The sequence below is a fragment of the Meles meles genome, chromosome 7 (genome assembly GCF_922984935.1).
Source record: "Meles meles chromosome 7, mMelMel3.1 paternal haplotype, whole genome shotgun sequence".
Taxonomy (NCBI): domain Eukaryota; kingdom Metazoa; phylum Chordata; class Mammalia; order Carnivora; family Mustelidae; genus Meles; species Meles meles.
In genome coordinates, this window is record NC_060072.1 from 91386073 (window position 1) to 91407128 (window position 21056).

Sequence of the window (21056 nt, forward strand, 5' to 3'; positions counted from 1 at the left end):
TCTAGTTAATACGCTGTGCATCTCTTGGCTTTACGCTATGGTTGTGCAGACTTTGTGAGGATACTGAAGGGATATCAGCGAGTCAGAGGGAAGAGCTTAAACATCCAAAGCAACCTTGGGTACCCAGTGCCTAAGGTGGGCTCTTGGAATAAGGATTAGGGATTAGGGTAGGATTCCGTCAAGAGCCACCAGTGCTGAGGGCTAAGGAGACATAGCGCCCCCTAAAGGGAGTGCGGATTAAAGTTGCTAAATCAGGCCAGTGATATCACGTGTTCTCCTCTCTGCCAATTGAAAATTAATAATCGCTTCCTCCGTTCCCCATGGAAACAACCCCGCCCCACTGACCCTCCCGCCCCATTCAACCGTGAGATTTTGGCGTTTTATTGAGTGCTTAAACTGACAATCAAGTGCCTGTGCTTTCTGGCTGGACACCTTGCTTCCGCCAGGCAAGTTAGCACACTGATTGGCCAATAGAGAGATAGCTCTTACTATATAGCCCAATAATCCCACTTCTGGGCCGGGTCTAATGAGGACGCGGGGCCAATCAGCGGCGGTGTTGCTTTTGCGGCTCCACGTCGGCACCAGCTGCGGGGCAAGATGGAGGCGCTGATTTTGGTAGGAGCCGGAGGGGCAGCCGAGATGCTGCGGTGTCCAGAGGGGCCGGGATTTGGGGTTCAACCTGACTGGGCGGGGGTAGACAGGGGGAATTCCAGGTAATCCTCGTGGACCGAAGCTTTTGCCAGTCCCTGGAATAAGTGTGTGGCCTAGTATAGAAACTGTAGGAACTAAAGCCTCGGTTTAGAGTAGGAAGCTCTTCCGGGGAGAGGGCAGAATCCGTGGAAAGTTGCAGGGAGCACATGGAGTCCTTAGGATGTGTAGGATCATAGGCGTACTGGAGCGAGGTCCTTTAGGTTCCCCCTCATTCCGAGCGTTACGGATGATAGCCTGGTTTGACTTCCTCCAAACCTTCAAACTAGCCCCAAATTCTGAATAGACTGTAGGTGTTTGTCATCACAGGGTTCTCCTGATGGATGTCACAGCTTGACTCTCTTCTTTGATAATAACGTTACATTTCTTCCAAAAACGGTTTTCCTTTTACTTTAGTCTCCTGTTAATCCCCCTTGCGTAGTTTTGTCATGGTAAATGTATTCTGTCAAAGTTCTGGAATACCTGATAGAGTTAGCGTGGATTATAGAATATTTTTCCAGACTCCTTATTTTGTTCTTTTTTTTCCTCTCCACTAAGACTTTAGGAATTCTTAGTGCAGGATCTGGGATGCTAACTCTTCCTTGGTTATATGAGAATTTTGATGGTCAAAGGGTGTTATAGATTCCTTGCCCATAGGATCCCTTTTGCATGTTGAAACAAATAAATACTATTACTCCTTTAGAACTGGACTAGAGGATTTTTTCTCTACAGTGCTCTGTGTTGCAGTTTGGGATATTAGTATTAGCTCCCAATCTCCTTGAGTTGAATTCAGGCACTTTGCAAAGACAAGTTTTCTTGTATCTTTTCCTTCAGCTCTAATATTGTGCACATTCAGATTTTCATCAGGTAAAAGAGAATAACAGGTTTTATTTCTTTCAAATGGCAAAGATGGGGATAATTCCTTCTCATCGTATGGATTGGTCAAGTTGAGGCAGCAAGCTTAAAATCTGAGATTTTTTTTCTAATTTTTCAATTTTTATTTTTTTAAGTAATCTTTACACCCAGTGTGGAGCTCAAACTTGGACTCAGAGATTAAAAGTCACAGGCTCCATCAGCTAAGCCAGCCAGGCACCCCCTAAGTAGGTTTGTTTTTTAAGATTTTATTTATTTATTTGTCAGAGAGAGAAAGCACAAACAGGGAGAGTGGCAGGTAGAGGGAGAAGCAGGCTCCCGGCTGAGCAAGGAGCCTAGTGTGGGACTCCATTCCAGGACCCTGGGATCATGACTTGAGCCAAAGGCAAATGGCTAACTGACTGAGCCACCCAGGCATCCCGCCCTGAGTAGTTTTTTAATAAGATATTTTCTGTATCAGGCAGTTAGCCAGTATTCTTTTTTTTTTTTTTTTTTAATATTTTATTTATTTGACAGAGAGAAATCACAACTAGGCAGAGAAGCAGGCAGAGAGAGAGGAGGAAGCAGGCTTCCTGCAGAGTAGAGAGCCCAATGTGGGGCTCGATCCCAGGACCCTGAGATCATGACCTGAGCCCAAGGCAGAGGCTTTAACCCACTGAGCCACCCAGGTGCCCCAGTTAGCCAGTATTCTTAACCAGTTAAAAGACACAGATAAATTCCAGGGAGTTGGTTTCTTTGGAAGTTTTTAGAAAGAATGTTTTAAATGCTCCCTACATCTATTTAGGAGAGGTATAGGGCTGAGGGACATGATACTTGGGGAGCCCTCTTCAGGAATCTGTGTGTAGTGGTGAGTTGAAGGAGGTATATGTGAAAGTCTCACATTTTCTCTTACCTCATTTTTCAGTCTCTGCTTCCTCAGTGAAGTCTGTTTCAATCTGTGTCTTATATCCATTTTGATCTGTACCTAAGATGCCACTTTCACAGATTCTTGCTAAACTGGCCAGGTACCCCTGAACTTTGCTTTTAAAACCATACTGATTCCTTGTCATGAGAAATCTATGTAATGGGGTTAGGAGAAACCAAATTACAGGGAAAAGGGATTGCTCAGGGAAGCACATATCAAAACAAGGATTAAATTTTGATTCCTCATCCTCCCAGACTAAGTCTCTTTCGTGTTACTAGGTTTTCTCATCATGGACTTTGTACCTCTTCAGTTTGCAGAATTGTACTTTTAAACATCAGTTATATAAAGCTTTTGTTGGGGACAAAGTACTTATAGGTATCAGTATGTGTGCTGGTCTCCAGACTTCTTATGGTATTAAACTAGTATTTTCCTTTCTCTATGTCCGCTCTTTCCAACATTTTTTTTTTCTTTTTACAGTTTCATTATATTTGGGTCTCAGTTAAGAATTCGATATTTCTTTTTCTTTTTTTTTTTTTTAAAGATTTTATTTATTTATTTGACAGAGAGAGAGAGATCACAAATAGGCAGAGAGGCAGGCAGAGAGAGAGGGGGAAGCAGGCTCCTCGCTGAGCAGAGAGCCTGATGCGGGGCTCGATCCCAGGACCCTAAGATCATGACCTGAACCGAAAGCAGAGGCTTAACACATTGAGCCACCCAGGCACCCCAAGAATTTGATATTTCTCACCATTCCATCCTTTTCTCAACCAGGGTTCTAGGAGAGAATTAAGCCCTAAGGCATTCATTAATATAATGAATCAACTTCTCTGTATCCACAATGGTACTAGTTTGTACCATTCTTAGGAGAAGTTAACAAACAAACAAACAAACAAACAAACAAAAAAAACAGTCATTTAAGTAGTTTTCAGTATTCAGTGCTTCAGATGGGGAACCGTAGTTGAGAATCTAGGTGATACTTCCTTAATTTTTATTTCTCTCTACCCTCACAAACTGGCCCACAAAATTTAGCCTCAACAGATTCAGAATCACCTTTCAGCATTGGTCCTTTTTAACCTCATCCCCTCCTCTTTACTCAGCAGCATCTGATTACTTAAATTGCCATCTTTGTTGTGAAAAGTATGAGGAGTACCTGGATTTTTCCTTAGCTTTCTACTGAACTAGAGTTTACTGTACCGTGATAATACTGAACAGACTCCTTCTTAAAGAGGGTAGACACCTTGTAAAGTTCTTGTCTGCTTCCTCCTTTCACATTGCTGTTTCCTGGTTTGACTGGACCTCTGGAGAAATCTGACCAAAGTACATTATCCTTCCATCCTCACCTCTACAAGGCACACAGCCATAGGATATTGAGAAGGGAAGGGTAATTTAGAAGGGGTCATGAAGAAACATCTACCGAAATTTGATCTGATTATGGGAATTTCTAAATACCAGTAGTTTCCCTTCATTTAGGTACTTTACAGTGGGTGTCATTTCTTTCTTGAATTAAGTAATCTGGCTTTAGGTTTTGAGCAGATTTGTCTTATTTTTCTCAGGTCCTCTTGTAGTCTCTAAGGAAAGAGACCCTTTCATCACCTTATCTTCCCAGTGCTTTATAGTGCTTCCAGCCTGCATCTTTGGACTCAGCTTCCTCTCTCCTGCTGTTTTCTGCTGGTTCTCCCTTTTTTAGCTGTGAATGGAGAGGGATCTCTGCAGGTCACCATTCTCCATTAATAACCAATGAAATCTTAAAGATAATGACTTATCCCTTTCCTCCCTTCCTCCTTTACCTTTGTTTCCTCAGAGCTGAATTACTCTAGCAGTCTAGATCCTTAAATCTTTCCTCATAGGTTTCATTTTTCCTAATCCTCCATAGATTCACTTTCTGAGTGTTTTTCCAGTGTTCTTCCAAACTAAATTCTATCCTTTCTCTCCCCTTAGTAACGTTTTTTATTCTAAAACAATGGCCAAATCCCGAATTCTAAGCCTCACTCAAAAACCAGGGCATCCAGAGTGCACAAGAGTGTGCATATATATGGAGGAGGAAACTATGCAGAATACATCAGTGACTTAAAGGTTGATATTGCTCTGTGGCCTTCGCTTCCTGAATCATCTTAATGGGGCTTTTGTTAAATTCCTTTGGCACTAACAGTAGAGGTACTTGGCCTAAATGCCCCCTCCCCCTGCTCTGGGCAAAGGTATCAATTACATTAAGCCCCCAAAGCACTCCCATCTCGTTCCTGGCAGTCCCCTGTGCCCCTCTCCCAGCTGCGTCCTTGCCGGTGTCTGGCCCCTCCATTTCGTTAGGAGAAGCAATCTCCTCGTTCCTGCACTGTGGAGATATATTTCTCAGCTAGGGCGCGAGCAGTGCCAGCACTGCCCCCGGTGAGGTCCCTGGCAGCCATAAAAATTTTTATTGTGATTATGTTGGTGTCGGGGTGTCCATCTGGGTTATTGCACACCTAGTTTAATTGATTGAAGTTTAATTTATTGACACTTCAAATTAAATGATCAGAATAAACTGTGCTGTTACTCTGGCCGGCTTGTTTTAATGGTTGATTGCTGGAAGCAGACCTCGGCTTGAACTAAAACCCCCAAAGAGCAATTGACGCTGCTTCTAACTCTCTCCATGTCTTGCCCTCCAAGAAGACCTCGTTATAGATTTCCGACGTATTTATATATATATTTTTCCCTCTCCTTCACAGTGGTGGGAAAGAGTTGGTCCCTGGCAAGGTATAAATTATATCAAAGGTCTAGGGGAGCTGTCACACGGTCAAAAGAGGAGGAGGGGGTCTCCATATGAAGAAGGCCAGATCTTTGAGAAGCCAGGTCTTCCCTGTGAGGCAGAGGATGAATGCATGCAATTATCCAGATATTTGAAGGAGCCTAGTGGCAGATTTAAGGTCTTTTTCATCTAGATATTTGCTACTGTTTTTTACTCCATTGACACAACTTGGTTAGAGTTAGGATACTGACAAGACAACTAGTTATGGAACTGGAAACTTGAGAAGCAAGTAAAGGATAGAACAGGAGTAAAGAATCAGTGCCTACCTATCCACTTATGGTAGAGTAATTAGAAATTAGAAAGACGGAGGGCAGAGTACCCTCAAGCAGCTGACGAAGATGGATTGGGAGGGCAAGTCCATGCACTTTATAAGATGCTGGTACTGGCAGAGGCCCTCTCTCATTCTATCTTGCTTTTCTCTCAGATTGGATTATTAGAGGAGTTCTCTTATTCTTAGATTTCCTAGCTTTCGTCTTCTGGTGTTTGACCATGTCTATCTCTTCAGAAGTTTTTCCTGCTGTGTCTCCTAAGTCTCAGGCGGCAGGTGAAGCACATGTCTCCCGTGTGGTTCTTTAATTCTCCCACTGTCGAGGCAGATATCTCCACCTACAGCCATGCATTTGGATATCTCTACCAATTTTCTTCAACTCCTTTTCTATTATTTGTGGACTTAGTAGAGGGAGACAAACTGGGGCAGAGGATCTGCGTTATCCCTTCGGGTGTGATTCTGAATTTTGGGTTGATAGACTGAAAGATGAACACAGAGGCTGTCAACTCATTCTCTTAGACTAGCAGATGTTGGGCAGGGGTTGGGGGTGGGCCCAGATAGCATGAAACATCATAACCAAGAACTCAGCAGAAAGGGATCTAGTTCCATTTGATATTTCCCTTTACCGAGTGGTATTTAAATGAGAGCTCTTGGATTACCGAACTGGGAAGGCAGGAAGTTCTAATGTTGCTCTCAGGCCTAGGGTGTGGAGTACTCTGATTTCTGCTTGTTCAACTCCTCTTTCCAGTGCTGCTTGCTTTGTCCGGCATTTCTGTAATTCTTTCACTTTCATAACAGTTGGAGAATTGACTATGTGGCCCCTGGGGAAAAATTCTACAGATAGCCTTTCTGGGGGGAAAAAAAAAAAATTTTTTTTTTTTTTTTTTTTTTTTTTTTTTTTTAATAAGTTCTGGGCCCATTGTGGGGCTCAGACTCCTAACCCTGAAACCAAGAGTTGCATGCTCAATCGACTGAGCCAGTCAGACATCCGGCTTTCTGAATGTTAAGAGAGGACCTGAGATTTTTGCATTCCTGAAGGGCTTGGGCTTGGTTACCTTTGTCCTTCCTCTCTCACAGTCACCAAATATAGTCATTGAAAGGTGCTGACCTTTGCTCCCCCTGCTGGCTGCGTTAGTTTTCTCAATCATATTCATTAATTTATGAAGACCAAACATATTTATTGAAATCACTATTTGGAACCAGGCAGAGGAGAGGGGGTGAGTTACAAAAGTATCATTCATTTCCCCCTTTTTCCCCTCCCCTCTCCACACCATCTTATTATCGTCACAAAGTATATTTAATTCTGAGCTCCTTGAAACCATAAAAATTTGTGAATGTGTATTTTTCTGGGAACGGGGTCCCTAGATTTCATCAGCTTATCAAAGAGGTCTTCTGTAACTTAAGGTATTAACTTTAACTGATCTAGGTCAGGCCTCTAATTTCTCTGATGAAGAAGCAGAGTCCCACAGAAAGGTAGGATTTGTATTAATGGCTGATCTAGATTATAATAAAGGGGTTTTGGAGTTTAGAGATATTTTCTCCTGTAGTGTATGAGTTCTTTGTAGTGACTGTGCTTTCACATTTTTATCTATGCCAGATAGGAAGATTCTTCCTGCTGGTCTCTTCCTGACATCACTTCTTTTTTCCTAAGACTTGTGTTCAGTTTCCTCTTTATAGCCAGTATTCGGTCTCATTGCATCTGGGTTATGTTCCGTGGTACCTATGGCTTATAGTCTTTCCTGAATTGTGCTTGAATCTAAGCAAACCTTGGGTAGTGTATAAAAACTATGCTTCATTGTCAAATCCTTGAGTTAATTCTTTTCATTTGAGGTGGCAAATTGGAGCCCTCAACCCCAGCGGAGCTTTTCATTTTAAAGAAGTTGGCACAGAATCAGGGAGCAAAATACCTGCTTAGCTACGTGGACCTGGGAGTCATATCTAGGAATTTTTCCTTCTAGTTTATACTGTTTTGGTTTTACTTTATAAATAGGGTTGAGGGAAGGGCATCTTGTTTCTTCTTGTTCAAAACCTGTTGCCAAGCAGGGTACTACTTTTGGCATGGCCATAAAGATTTCTTTATAAGTGGAAAATGAAGAACTTTCTAGGAATCTCAACCGTATTCTTAGTTGTGCCCTTTCAGCTCTGTGAGTGGCATCCTCCAACTCTGCAAAGCCTTCTTGGCTGTGTTCCCCGGCCCCACCCCCCCCACCCCCGTGAATTAAATAAAGTAACCAGTCTTAGCCTCAAATATCCTGTCTGCCTGCTACAAAGATTTACCACCACCACCACCCCCCACCCATCCTCTTCTGGTGGCATTCCATGATCTTATCCCGGAGTGCCCTCTTACTGTATACATTGTGAACTGACTTCATTCAGTGCTTTTTCAGAGCCCATCTCCCCTAGTTTGACTTAGAAGACACACAAATAGCTTTTATCCAGAGCTGCCTTTTTAATATTTTTGCCAGCTATAATTCTGAGGAAGCCCTGCAGGTCATTCGAAGGCCCACAGGGGGCAGCACTGGGAAAGACTTCCCCCTCTAGTCCCCTCCGTGCTGGGGGCGGGGTACTGGGAGATAATGTTTTTCACCAGGCTTCAGAAAGCCTCTGGTTGAGATCAAAGACTCCTTTGCAGCAGGCTAGTTGCTTGTTCCGTGTTGTTTCAACTCTCCTGAGGAGCCCAGTCTCGTTTTCTTGATAATAAAAACACAAGAAAATCTGTCTGAGCCACCCAACCTCCCACAAACCAGTCTGCCTACATATCATTTCCAGGCACTATTAGCATTTGAGGTGAAGTTCTGTTATACACTCAGGCTGTGGCTCTCTGAAAGTCAGTGCATCACAGAACTTTGTCTCGAAAGCTTTCTAGCAGCTACACATACGGGAGCGGGAGGGAAGAATAGACCTTTTAAATCCTTTGAACATGGCCCTAAGCTTGTAGGGTCTTTTTCAGTAATCAGCATTTAATGTGTTACAAGGTCAAGCCTAGTCATTGTCCAGGAGGCCCATTTCTCAATAGCTGGGAGTTATTTATAAACTTACCTTTGCAAAAACTTAAGATGAAATTACATTATCAGTAATGGCTTCTGGGGCCTTTAAACTGGCTGGTTTTATGGTAGGAGAGGAACGCTTGGCCTCCCCACTCCAGTAAAGTAAAGGCCCCTTCCTGAAGTGGAACCGGCAGTAGTCAGGAGGTGGCAGGAGAAGTAAAGGAGAAGCTGCCGGCTCCAGCCGTAGCAGAGTGGAGAATTAAAGCAGCATTTAGACTCATGCCTAAATTCTTGGCTTCATTTAGGGTGGTTATCCCTTTGGAAGTTTGAAATGATCAGCCTTTTTCTCTAGTGCCTTCTTACCTCTTTCAGAACTGTAGTAAATCAGATCGTTCTTCTGCCTGCCTGCCTTTGCCTGTCTTTTATCCTTCCCAGTAAGCTCCACTTCCTATTTGGGGGCATTCCTTGATAGCATCTCCTAGGAAGCCAGTGAGAAAAGCTAGGAGTGGAACCTAGGGATCTGTTTCTTTGCCAGCAGTTTTTAGGCACTTCTACCCCATTGGCCACAAAGGGCATCGTTTCTCTCCTAGTTGGCCGTGGCTGTAGGGTTTTTCTTTTCTTTGGGATCCATTCCATTCTTTCTAGGGATGCCAGACTCTATAGCTGCAAGAACCAGTTACCTATGGCCAGATCAATGCCCAGTTTAAACCATTAGGAATCTCTCCAAGTTTCCTATGAATGTGGAGAGAGGAACAGAGCCAAAGATTTCCAGGGAAAAGGTTGTAGGGAAAATGATCTCTTCTAAATTTCCTTCCCTGTGGGCTTCTTTTCCTCGTTAAGGAAACTCATTCCCATGGGTGCATCCCTTTTGGTGAGTTGAGGATCCAGTGGCTATAGAATTGTGCCTGCTTTAGGGCGCCTGGGTGGCTCAGTGGTTTAAGCCACTGCCTTCGGCTCAGGTCATGATCTCAGGGTCCTGGGATCGAGTCCCACGTCGGGCTCTCTGCCCTGAAGGGAGCCTGCTTCCCTCTCACTCTCTCTGTCTGCCTCTCTGCCTACTTGTGATCTCTCTCTGTCAAAATTAATAAATAAAATCTTTTAAGAATTGTGCCTGCTTTATGGGAAAATCTTTCTGTGGGGTATGGGAGTTAGGAAAGCTTCTCTGTTTATGACCCTTTAGATGATATTCTAGGGGACTTCCCTCTGTTAGACACAGTTCCTTAGTTTGAGACAGAGTATTTATTTCAGGGAGTAATGTGTGTAGGGTGAGCATTTCTAAGGAGTGTTTATCAGAGGAGAGATAAGTTGGTAGTAAGATCACTCAGAATGGCCGCACCAGAACGTTTCCCTGTATTTGGAAGTCTCATTATAAGAGGGTCCCTTAATGCTTACTGCTTCAAGAAATTTTACTTTATCCTCAAACTTCATTAATTCTCATTATCATTTAACAAATACCAAAAGTTTAGTGTATATCACACAATCTTTAGGACACTTGGAATAAATCAGTGAACAAAACACAAAATTTGCTGTTCTCAAGAATTCAAGTGGGGGAAAGCTTACATTCTTCATCACCCTGTTGTCAAAAGACTGGGTTCCCTTTACTCTCATTTTTAACTCCCTGAGGGTGGGGTGGGTTCTTTGCATGGAATCATAAACCTGGAACCTCAGTAGATGTTGCAATTTCTGGATCCTTGGCAATAATTCTTTTATCCTCACTCTTGGGTCTTTATTAAACTTATACTTAGAGATTATATTTAGCCCCTGTGAGGACTGTGGGTTTCCTAAGTAAGGCCAGGAAGTGGAGGCAGCAGAGCAACAGCCCTTTCTCATAGCACAAGGGAAGGATATCAGTGGTAGGTAATGTTGATTAGAAATTCAAGGAACGTGAGGGACACCAACTAGCTCAGTTGGTAGAACATGCGACTCTTAATCTTGGGGTTGTAAGTACCTTGGGCATGGAGCCTGATTAGAAAATATAAAAAAGAAAGAAAGAAAGAAATTCAAGAAATCTGAGCCTGCAGACACCTTCCATACACATAATACTGCCTTCCTTTCCTTCCTCTTCGTCTCCTGGTTAGCTGGTTCCCTAGAAGTTGCAGGAGTAGAGGAGCTTCTGGAAAGTGATGTTTTGTGGTTGTTTGAGTGTAACCATTAAGGTTACATTAAGCCACTGAGGCTGTGGTTCCTTTATGAGAGCCACTGTCCTCAAAATTTGATTTTGGGTAGTAAAAGAACACCCCCGTCCTGCTCATTATATCTAGGCTCAAGGCTTCTTAGATCTTCTTCTTACTACTTCTTAATTCTCCCCAAAATCAGATTGGTTTATGTCTTATAAGTTAAGTGGTAGTGGTTGGGGGAGTAGTAGAAGGATTGGGATCATAGGGGAAGTCTTGGAAGATGGATGTCTCACTGGGCTGCATTCAGAACTGGTGTGTCTGTGTGCATGAGTGTGTGCACACGTATCCGTGATCATTTCCTTCTGCTCAGTGTGTGGGTGGTTTAGGGAAGGCTTGCTTTATGCCTCTGCATTGCTACTGCATTGGGACTGCAGAAACTTCGAAGTACACTAGGGCATTCAACCCTGTTTTCAGATAGCCTTGTGCAGTGCCTGTTAATTAATCTGGTCACATTCCATACCTACCTGTGCATGGGAGACCAGGGAGGGAGAGTAATTTGGAAAATAACTGTAGCATAATATTTGGAAATAACAGCATGGCCTACCTTGATTAAACCCCCTGTGTGTCTGACTCAGAGAAACTGCTTCTCTGATGCTGCTTTGGAGTCCTTTGTTGAAATGCCTCCTCCCTCAATTCAGTTCATGCACCACTTGATCATTCTCAGTGAGAATTGCCTAAATCTAACTAGGTTGGGATAGGGGACATACAGAGGCACTGCTGTATCCCCTTGCAGCCCCAGCGGACAAGGGAAAGGTATCTGGTTTGTCAGTGGTGGCAGGAGCCTTCAGGACTGAAGGTTATGTTCATATCTCTTCAGGAACCCTCCCTGTATACTGTCAAAGCCATCCTGATTCTGGACAATGATGGAGATCGACTTTTTGCCAAGGTGAGATTCCCTTTGAAATTCACTTAGGAGCAAGACAAAGATTTACTCTGAAATTTGGATCTAGGGACTGCTCCTATTATCTCATATTCCTTGATACTGTAATTTTGAGAATCCTTCCATTTTCCTGTGCCTACTCCAGATAAAACCCAAACTGCTTCTGTGTCTTAGTTGCCCTGCTTCCATACTTGCGTCCCACAGATTTTGACCTCCTTTGTTGTCAGCATCAGAGCAGAGAAAAGCTTGGGGACCTTGGTTTCTGAACAGTACAGTGCCTGGGTGTGAGAAGCAGACTGCCTGTGCCCATCACTCCTGTCCCTTTTCCTTCTGCCTTTTTGCCTTGCCTGGGCTTTTCCAGGGAATTCTCTTGTAGTTCCAGGGTTCCAGCCCTAGGTCTGCAGTCACCACCAAGCTTATTACCTCCTGACATCCCTGTGTGGTGTTTCTAACTTTGGATCTATTGAAAGAGAGGAGAAAGGACACCCCTCTCCTCCCCCTCCTGCGGAAATTTTTTCTGTCCCTGGTGTATTAACTCCGGGCGAGCACAGCATAAATCAATCAGCAGGTAGAGATTAGTTTAGAATTCACCAGCTGTTCCTCCCTGTAATTGGATGTAACTATGCAGGACACCTTTTGAAACAGTTATCCAGTTACTAAATGCCAGACCTGTCATAGGTCTTCAGCTGACTGCGACGGATTAGCCCCTAAAGAGCAGAGCGATTTAGCAGCCTGTATCTCCACCCCGTGCCAGGGAGGGCTTGGGAGTGGGCTCAACAATGTGCTAGATTGTCTCCTGCTTCTTGCAGTTTGCAGAAAAGAGAGCTAAGATGGAGGGATTGGGTAGGCTTTGCCTTGGTTTCTGCAGCCTTTCCCCATTCCTCAGCTTCATACTGTAAGTGAGGGTCTGAAAGAAGCATTCTGTGCTTCTAGGGCTTTTTGTGTTCCCTAGCACTGCTCCCTAACATGGGTAGCTCTTAGGGAGCACTTGATGAGCTTCATCTAGGGATTGCTGTCCTGGAATGCAGTTGGGGGCAGGGCTTTATCATAGAGCTTGCAGGCCTCTTCCCCTATAGTCTTAGAAATGTGAGGTGGGCATGTTTACAGCAAGGTGTTTATAAGGGTTTTGGTTTTTTTGTTTCTTCTTTTTCTTCTTCTTCTTCTTTTTTTTAATATTTGCTTACTCACCGGCCATTCCCTACCTCCATAGTTCTTCCTTCTTTGTTTCAGTATTTTTTCCCTCACCCCATGCCTTGAAGGAGAGAAATCCAAGATCCAGGGCAAAACACAGACACTAATCATTCTGGGCTCCCAGCTCTAATGACCCAACCCATCTCCTTTCTCTCTGACCAGTACTATGATGACACGTACCCCAGTGTCAAGGAGCAAAAGGCCTTTGAGAAGAACATTTTCAACAAGACCCATCGGACTGACAGTAGGTTATTTTCCTTTCACTGCTCCCCGTGTTGGGGGAACCATGGCGGGCAGGGGGTGGCAGCAGGGCTGCAGAGAAAGGATAAAATGACTGCCTCCTTTTTCTCTGTCTTCCTCCTCCCCTCATATAATAAACTCTTCGGAATGTAATGGGGAGGTGAGTGTACCTCACGCGGGAATACCGTGCTGGAAGGTTGGCTGTTAGCTACCTGTCTAGTCCCTGGATTTATGAGCCTCACTTGACAAATTTAACTGCAGCTCTGCTTATTGTACCGCATCCATTAGGGCAGGTAAATGGAAGTCTGTAAAGGTGACCGCTCTGCATTTTCACCTCCGAAGGATCGACTAGTATCCTGTCTCATATACAAGGAGGGAAATAAGGGTAGTTGGTGGGGAGGTGGTTAGAGGAGAAGATACACTTCAATTTCCCCAAGTTTGTACTTCCCTTCTTCTGCTACCATGGGGAAGAAAAAAGCAGGCCAACTTTGGTCTTTGGGCGTTATTATGACCTACCTTACTTCAGCCCAAACAGCTGGATGCCCGGAGTTCATGGTAACTCTTTCTATCCTACTTTCTTATCTCAGTCTATCCACTGTTTCCACCTTTCCTTCTCCCACCCCCAGGTGAAATTGCCCTCCTGGAAGGCCTGACAGTGGTATACAAAAGCAGTATCGATCTCTATTTCTATGTGATTGGCAGCTCCTATGAAAATGAGGTGAGAATTCCACCCCTCTTTGCTATCTCTGATCCCACTTCCTAAACCATAAGCAGGGCAAGTACGGCGTTGGGACCCTAGAAGTGCCCCATCCCTCTGACTTCTGACTGGGCTAAAAAGTTGTCAGAGATCTCTGCTGACCTCACAAACATGGCCTAGCAAACAAATCAACCTAGAGTGGAAATTTTCACCAATTGCTTTTTTCTTTTTTCTTTTTTTTTTTAATATTTATTTGACCGATAGAGATCACAAGTAGGCAGAGAGGCAGGCAGAGAGAGAGAGAGAGAGAGAGAGAGAGGAGGAAGCAGGTTCCCTGCCGAGCAGAGAGCCCGATATAGGGCTCGATCCCAGGACCCTGGCATCATGACCCAAGCCAAAGGCAGAGGCTTTAACCCACTGAACCACCCAGGCGCCCCTCTTTTGTCTTTTTTAAAGTTTTATTTATTTGAGTGATCTCTATACACAACATGGGGCTCAGACTCACAACCCTGAGATCAAGAGTTGCATGGTCCTTGGACTGAGCTAGTCAGGTGCCCCCTGAAATTACTCTTGCTCTTTTATCTCCATGTAGGAGACACCATATATATTTTAATACATACTAACATGTGTCAGTGGCCTTTGCTGTATAGTGTTTGTAAAGGTGGATTTCTTTGTTCTTTTTTTTTTTTTTTTAAGATTTTATTGAGAGAGAATATGCATGCGTGCGCACATGACGGGGGGCGGCGAGGTCGGGTAGGGGCAGAGGGAAAGGGAGGGAGAATCTCTGGTAGACCCTATGCTGAGTGTGGAGCCTGACACAGGGCTTGATCTCACAACCCTGAGATCATGACCTGAGCCAAACTGAGTCGAACACTGAGCCACCTAGGCATCCCTAATAGATGGATTCCTGAGGTTTGGTCAGGGTTAGGGGGATGCTTCCTCCTGCTGTGAAGGGTCCATACCTGACTGAGTTTGGGTCAGTTAGCCAACATTTGGGGTCATGTTGAAGCCACACATTCTGAATGGATTAGCCTGAGAAGCCTGTGGGTATAGTCCTAACCTGTTTCCTATGCATAGGAAAAGCTATTTACCTCAAGTAGCAACGTCTAGGAGAAAAGATAAGTAAAAATAAGCCCCCACATAACTTGAAGCAAAAGTAAACGTTTGAGAGAACCAGTTCTTCTGAAGCTCTTATTACTTTAAATCTTTTGTAAGGTACATTGTTACCTAAATCTTACAGCACTTCTGTGAGTTGTGGGCATTAGTGCCCTTGTCTTATAGTTGAGGAAACCAAACCATGAGGGATGATATGAAATTACTTGCATATGACCACTGTTGAACTACAGAAGTGGCAGCTTCTTATGGTTCAGCCTAATAACTTTTCCAGGGTCAGACATCTAGAAATGGCTCAACTGGGATTTAGCCCAAATCTGTCTGATGCCAAAGGCCTTGCTCTTTCCACTAACCCTCTGGCCTTAGCTATTGTTTGGTTAATGATTTCTTTACCTGAGATACCAAGTAACACATATACAGTTGGCAAAGACATGTGTAGAGGACTGCGATGGGAAAGTTTGAACAATCTGGTCAAAGAGACACCTCGAAGTGTGGGATTGTGTAGCCGAATTTATTTCTGTGAGAAACCACAGGTCCTCTTCCTGTTTTGCTCTCACTTCCACCTTATGCTTTTGGTCTTTTGTGGAAGCCTGTGTATTTTGATGCTTAATGAATTAGTGGGTTTTGTGTTCAGGTAACAGTTTTCAGGGCCTTGATCCTTATCCTTCTGCTTCTTCTGTTTCCCAACAGCTGATGCTCATGGCTGTTCTGAATTGCCTCTTTGACTCATTGAGCCAGATGCTGAGGTGAGCAGGCCATTCTTGACATCTGTTTGGGAGATAAAGTCACTATTTATCAGGCCCAGGGGTATGTGGGGAGAATTAGCAGAGGCTCCAGGGAATTGATTTACCTTGAGAAGTTAGGCTTATTATTTCAGAGTAATTTGCACTGATAGGGGAGACTGTATGGAAAGTACTTCCCTCCTGTGGGATAATTCTCCTAAGGAAGGGGACTGGGAGGGAGCATTGTCTCTCTACTCTCCTATTATCCAGTGGCTCTTTCAGAGTTCTGAGCAGTGGTAAGGTACTTTCCTAGACTTCATTAGAAGTGGGAAAAGGGCAAGCATAGGAAAATGTCCCAGATGTAACATTAGTGCCTTGGGAATGGAGGTAACATTCTCAGTTTTTAACTTTAGCTCATAGGTTTTCTCTTCTTTAGAACAGGAAGAATATGCCATTTTCCCTCTCCTCCCTTTCCACCTCCCTAGCAGCCCTCTGTTCCCCACATAGATGGGCAACAGAAGAGATATAAGATACTTTTCCTGAAAATATCCAGGGGTCTGAACCTCATTCCCCCAGCAGCTCCCAAGTGAACCCAGTACAGACAGCCATCCGCCATCCGGAGCAGAACAGCAGGCGCTCTTAGCCCCACAAAACCAGCAGGGCGAATGGCTCAGATTTCCTCAGGAAGGGGATGATTTATTTCTTAGCCAGGTGAATGAATAGACTTCATTTCGGTGATCTAGTGAAAGAGTCAAACTGACGGATGTGACTGGTCACGTGCACAACCACCAGATCTAAGGCTGGTGGATGAGGGCCCTGACTGTTCCCAGCCCCCTAGTTGGGCTTCTTTTCAAGGCCTGAGAAGAGCTGGTGAGGGAGGGGGAGGGGGGGAGCAGAGAGAGGCTTAGAAGGTTTGTCAGAGCTTAAGTGCAAAGAGAATTTGCACTCAACTCCTCTCCACGTCCTGCCACCTCCAGATTGAGTTTAGCTATTTGTTTTCTTTTTTCCACTCACTGATGTCCGTGTTCATGAGCAGTGTCAGTAGCCGCATTACGGTAGGTAGGGAAGAAACTAGCTCTGGATAATCAACTCTTGAATAGTCAGAAATGGCCTGTATTTTTTTTTTATCTCTTTCCTGACATTCCTGAAACTTATTCAGTAACTAAGAGTAAGAAGAGGTTTAGAGTGGATAAGCCAAAAAGTACTTATTTTCTTTTTAGTCTGTGTGGTTGGTGCAGATATTTTATTGATCTAGCTTTGGATCTCCAACTCAGACAATGTCCTAGGATTCCTTTCATACACAGGCTGGTTTTTTCTCTTCTCTTGGGGACTCAGGAAAAATGTAGAAAAGCGAGCTCTGCTGGAGAACATGGAAGGGCTCTTCTTGGCTGTGGACGAAATTGTAGATGGAGGGTAAGTTTTCTGACCTGCCTGGACCTCCTTGGATTTCGGGTAAGGGAGTGGGATAATTGCCTCTGTCCTAAGGCGAGTGGCTGAGTGACCAGAGTATCCCCACAATGAAGGAGTTTGTCTTTCAGGACAGAGTGAATGATGGTTTCTTCTTTGTCTTAGGGTGATCCTAGAGAGTGATCCCCAGCAAGTGGTACACCGGGTGGCATTAAGGGTAAGCAGGAGTGTGCTCCCCTACATCCCCCATCTACTCATCCTCCAGGGCCATACCTGCTAAATGCATCTAAAGGTCAGGGCTTATAGAATACACAGAGTCTTCCCCTTCCCTTTCAAATTCTCGTTGTCTCAAAGAGGGGCAGCAGAAGGAGCATACTTTTGCCCCTTACCTGGTACCTAGCATCCCATATAGTCTTTGCACAGAGGGGACATTTAATACATACTTAATTGAATCGAAGATGAATAAAAGAAACTTTGATATTAATGGTTCTGAAACTATAAAGTAACTTGAGGTTGACTAATATTTCCTTTGGGGATGGATCCCAATCTGGTGAGTCAGGGGAGTGTCTTTCTTGTCTTAAAGTCTGAGGACATCACCTCTCTCTCAGGAAGCATTTATTTGTGAGAACCTCAGTCCTCTTTTGATAGTAATATCAGAAAGGGGCCTCTGAGTTAACCATAGATGCCTCCAAGTCTGCTAGGGAGATAATGGTGAGTATAGAGAGAACCCATCAGCAAATTGTGGGGTGCAGAGATGTTTAAGCAAAGCAAATCTCCCCATTCATAGAATGTCCCAGCTCTGACCTCCACAGAGTGAAGGCTGACAAGTGTCAGGTAATGGGAAATCTTCTCCCTTAACTGCTGTGGGCTCCATTTGCATAGTTTAATCTTCTCCTCTAACATATGTCTCTATGTGGCAAGAGAGAGGGCCCCCCCACAACCACCCACTCCCGCCTTCCCCTTCTCAGGCTGCTGTTGCAGCAGTTTATTTCTTCAAATTAACATGCTGTCGTTACCCATCAGGCCTTGCGGGATCCATTAAATTACCCCTGGCTCCCCCTTATCCTTTCGCTCGTGATATTGATATTTAGGGAAGGTCTTCTCTGACTAGGGAATCGGGTCCCCCACCCGCAAGTTGAGGATCAGATAACCTGCTGATTACTTGGAATGGAATAAATCTTTTAAGAAGTCCAACTGCCTTAAAACAGAGGATGGATGAAATGACCCTTTTCTGCTCACAGTCTCTATGGCCAAGAAAATTGTGGCTGTACTACCTAGAAGAGACTGAGAAGTCAGGCATCTGCCTTTTGCTTCAGTTGAAAGGCTTCTGCACTACTGACTTCAGTCAGGTCTTACCCCCACCTTCCTCTCATGCTAAATGTTTGTCTCTCTGTGTCATAGGGCGAAGATGTCCCCCTTACGGAGCAGACTGTGTCTCAGGTATGTCTTTCTCTCCACGTGGACTGAACCAGTAAAGAGGCTAGACTAGCATTCCACCCCAGCCCAAGTTTGAATGAGTCTAGAGACTGAAGGTACATTTTTCTTGGCTCTAGTGCTCAGAGAACTGGGGACTCATACAGCCAAACACTCCCTACCCACCCAACTCCTATCCCATGTTCCTGTGAGCAGTGGCTGTCAGCCTTGCTCTGTACCCTTCAAACCCTCCCTGTCTGGTGCCTCTTTCAGTGATTTACTCCCCAGCAGAGGCTGGCCTTAAGCAGATGGTCTGTGTGTGTGCACGCACGCGCATGCACACACACACACACACACACACTCTCTCTCTCTCTCATTATTCAAATGAGGGCTAAGCTGGAAATGCATATTCTAGAGTAAAGCAGGTTTTACAGATCTAGCCTGCTACTTTGTGGATAGCTTGTCTACCTCATGTGGGGGGCAAGGGAGGGATTCTGTTTCTACCTACTTGGAATTCTCACTAAGAAGTCCATCTGGATGTGGTAACTACTCCTTTGTAACATATGGCCAGTAACCCCCAGTTTTTTTCTCTCCTCCCAGGTATACCTCTTCTCTCTTCATCCCCCCAGTGGATTTGAATTTTTTTGGAATTTCCCAAACTGACAATCCTCTAGGGCCTTAGAGAGCTTCTTCCCATCCCTCTACCCTTGGGGATTTTGTATTTGCCATTCTTCTAAGGACAGGGAAGGCAAGTGAGGGGAAGGAGAGCCCCAATCTCTGTCCTTGCCCTGCCCCCCAGCAAGCCCCTCAACTGCCGCCCTTGTCCCTGCAGGTGCTGCAGTCAGCCAAAGAACAGATCAAGTGGTCACTCCTTCGGTGAAGACCTCACTGTTCCTGGCTCCTCACCCCTTCAAAAAATCCACACGTCTGCTGTGACTTCTCATCCAGTCCCCCAGCTGATGCTCTCAGGGTCATCTCGGGGATTACATGGAACCCTTAAATCTCCATTCTGTCTGGTTGCTTCCCCAAACTCCAATGTATGCTTCTTATCCTTTCTTACTTTTTTGTAGTCTGGGAGTAAAACTCCCAGCAGATTCTAAACGCAGGGTAGGGGAAGCACCCTTTTCCTTTTTACACTGGATTATGCTCTCATGCTCTCCTACCCCCCATATTTTCTTCTCAACTTTTGTGCCCTTTGTTGCAGTTACACTTGAGATCAAAGCAGGAGAAAGAATGTGCTGAGTGTTTTCCTCCCTTTACCTTTACTGGGCCTTCATCCCAACAGCCCATATGTTAGCAAGGGGAGGGAGAGAGAGAATTCTTTTCTATAGATGAGTGGGGGTGGCATATCCAGTCTCAAACTACAGCCTCACTTAATTGGCCTCAGCATTTCCTCCCATCCCTTCTTACTGCACTGTCCTCCAGCCTTGGAAAAAGGATTGGGAACAGCTCATGGGCTGGGGACAGAATGGAAGAAGCAAGGATTTAAGTTTTATTGGATAGGGCTTATAAAATTCTGTTTTTCAGTCACAGCTGCATTCTTTAGCCTGATCCTTTATAGCTTCAAAACCACTGTGGTTTGTGAGTGTTCATTTTAGGAGCATCCGTCTCCTGGTCCACTACCTTGACTCTCCACCTTCCCTACCCATGGGATCTTGGCCTGGCTTCTCCTTGCTGTGCCCTGGAGCAGAGCCAGTCCCTGAACTAAAACACCATTTTAGTCTTGGGAAGAAGAGTTTTTGCTCAGAACTGGGGAGGGGTGGGATTTATGACTTGGGCCTCTGGGCTGTGTCCCCTTCACTCCCCCACATGCATTTCACTCTTCTGCCGGGTCTGCAATCTCTGCCGCTTAACCCTGTCTTCTCTCTGCCTCAGCCTTACATCCAGGCAGTAGGTCTGCGCTCTTTCCCTCACTAGGTCGCTGAGAGAGGTCCCTTCCCTCAGAAAACCTTTGGGATTTGGATTTCCCCAGGAAGATGGAGGTTGGAACACCCACTTGTGGGTCTAATCTCTCCCCTTGACCGGAAACTTTCCACAAAAATGTCTCAGAAAAACCTTCCTGAGACTTAAGCCTTCTGTCCCTCCCACTAACTGCCAGTTCTCCAAGACTGAAGTGGGATGAGTAACTGGGCATATCTGAGGGAGCATTTTTGTGTCCAAGATGTATGGAGTCAGGAGATAGCTACCTTCATATACTGCTCTGTGCAAAGAGGAATAAAACTGATCTCTTTTTCCAAACTGCCTTTGTGTGATGTTTCTGTTCCTCTTCCTCTCTTTTTGGCAGCTGTTTCTATTCCTCCAGCAACCCCCCCCCCCCATTGCTCCCCATCTTATAATATTTCTTCCCTCCTACCTCAGAGACTCCCCAGCATTCCAGCCCCCCATCCCTAATTTACGGGGCAGTTTGCCTCCTTGGCATCCCTCCGTCCCCTCGCCTGGAAATTGGCGCCAGGGGTGGGGTGGGGGTGGTATTTTCTCAGTGGGAGTCCCAGGGAACTGAGTGCCCCCCACCACCACCTCAAAGCCAGCTGCCTGCTCCCGCTTCAGCCATTAGTAACCCGGAGACGCGCACCTGCGTGGGGGCTCTCCTCAGCCCCTGCTCCCTTCCCGCACCTCCCACTCCTGCTCTGAAATGGCGCTGAGCCGGTTATTTATCGGAGCCAGCGCTGCTCCAGAAGGTCAGGACGGTGGTGTAAATAACCTCTTCTCGCCATTTCC

General features: G+C 45.0%; 1 protein-coding gene across 2 annotated transcripts; it reads left to right on the forward strand.

Moving 5' to 3' along the window:
- The first annotated feature begins 534 nt into the window (after positions 1–534).
- Positions 535–20576, forward strand: COPZ1 (COPI coat complex subunit zeta 1). Of its 2 annotated transcripts, none has more exons than XR_006819736.1 (9): positions 535–615; positions 11493–11561; positions 12909–12990; positions 13613–13704; positions 15487–15542; positions 16823–16931; positions 17091–17142; positions 18327–18365; positions 19171–20576. XR_006819736.1 is itself a non-coding variant. In XM_046013406.1 (9 exons), the coding sequence occupies exons 1-9, from the start codon at positions 598–600 to the stop codon at positions 19216–19218; spliced, it is 534 nt and encodes a 177-aa protein (XP_045869362.1). In that variant the 5' UTR covers positions 535–597; the 3' UTR covers positions 19219–20576. The 2 variants fall into 2 exon arrangements, 1 of the variants encoding a protein (XP_045869362.1); XM_046013406.1 differs by having other exon boundaries at positions 16854–16931.
- Positions 20577–21056: the final 480 nt, after the last annotated feature.

What these genes read in the sequence shown, in the direction of transcription:
- COPZ1 (XM_046013406.1), top strand. An exon ending in GAGATCGACTTTTTGCCAAG is followed by an intron (nt 11,562 to 12,908) that starts GTGAGATTCCCT and finishes CTCTCTGACCAG; the next exon opens with TACTATGATGACACGTACCC. An exon ending in CAAGACCCATCGGACTGACA is followed by an intron (nt 12,991 to 13,612) that starts GTAGGTTATTTT and finishes TCCCACCCCCAG; the next exon opens with GTGAAATTGCCCTCCTGGAA.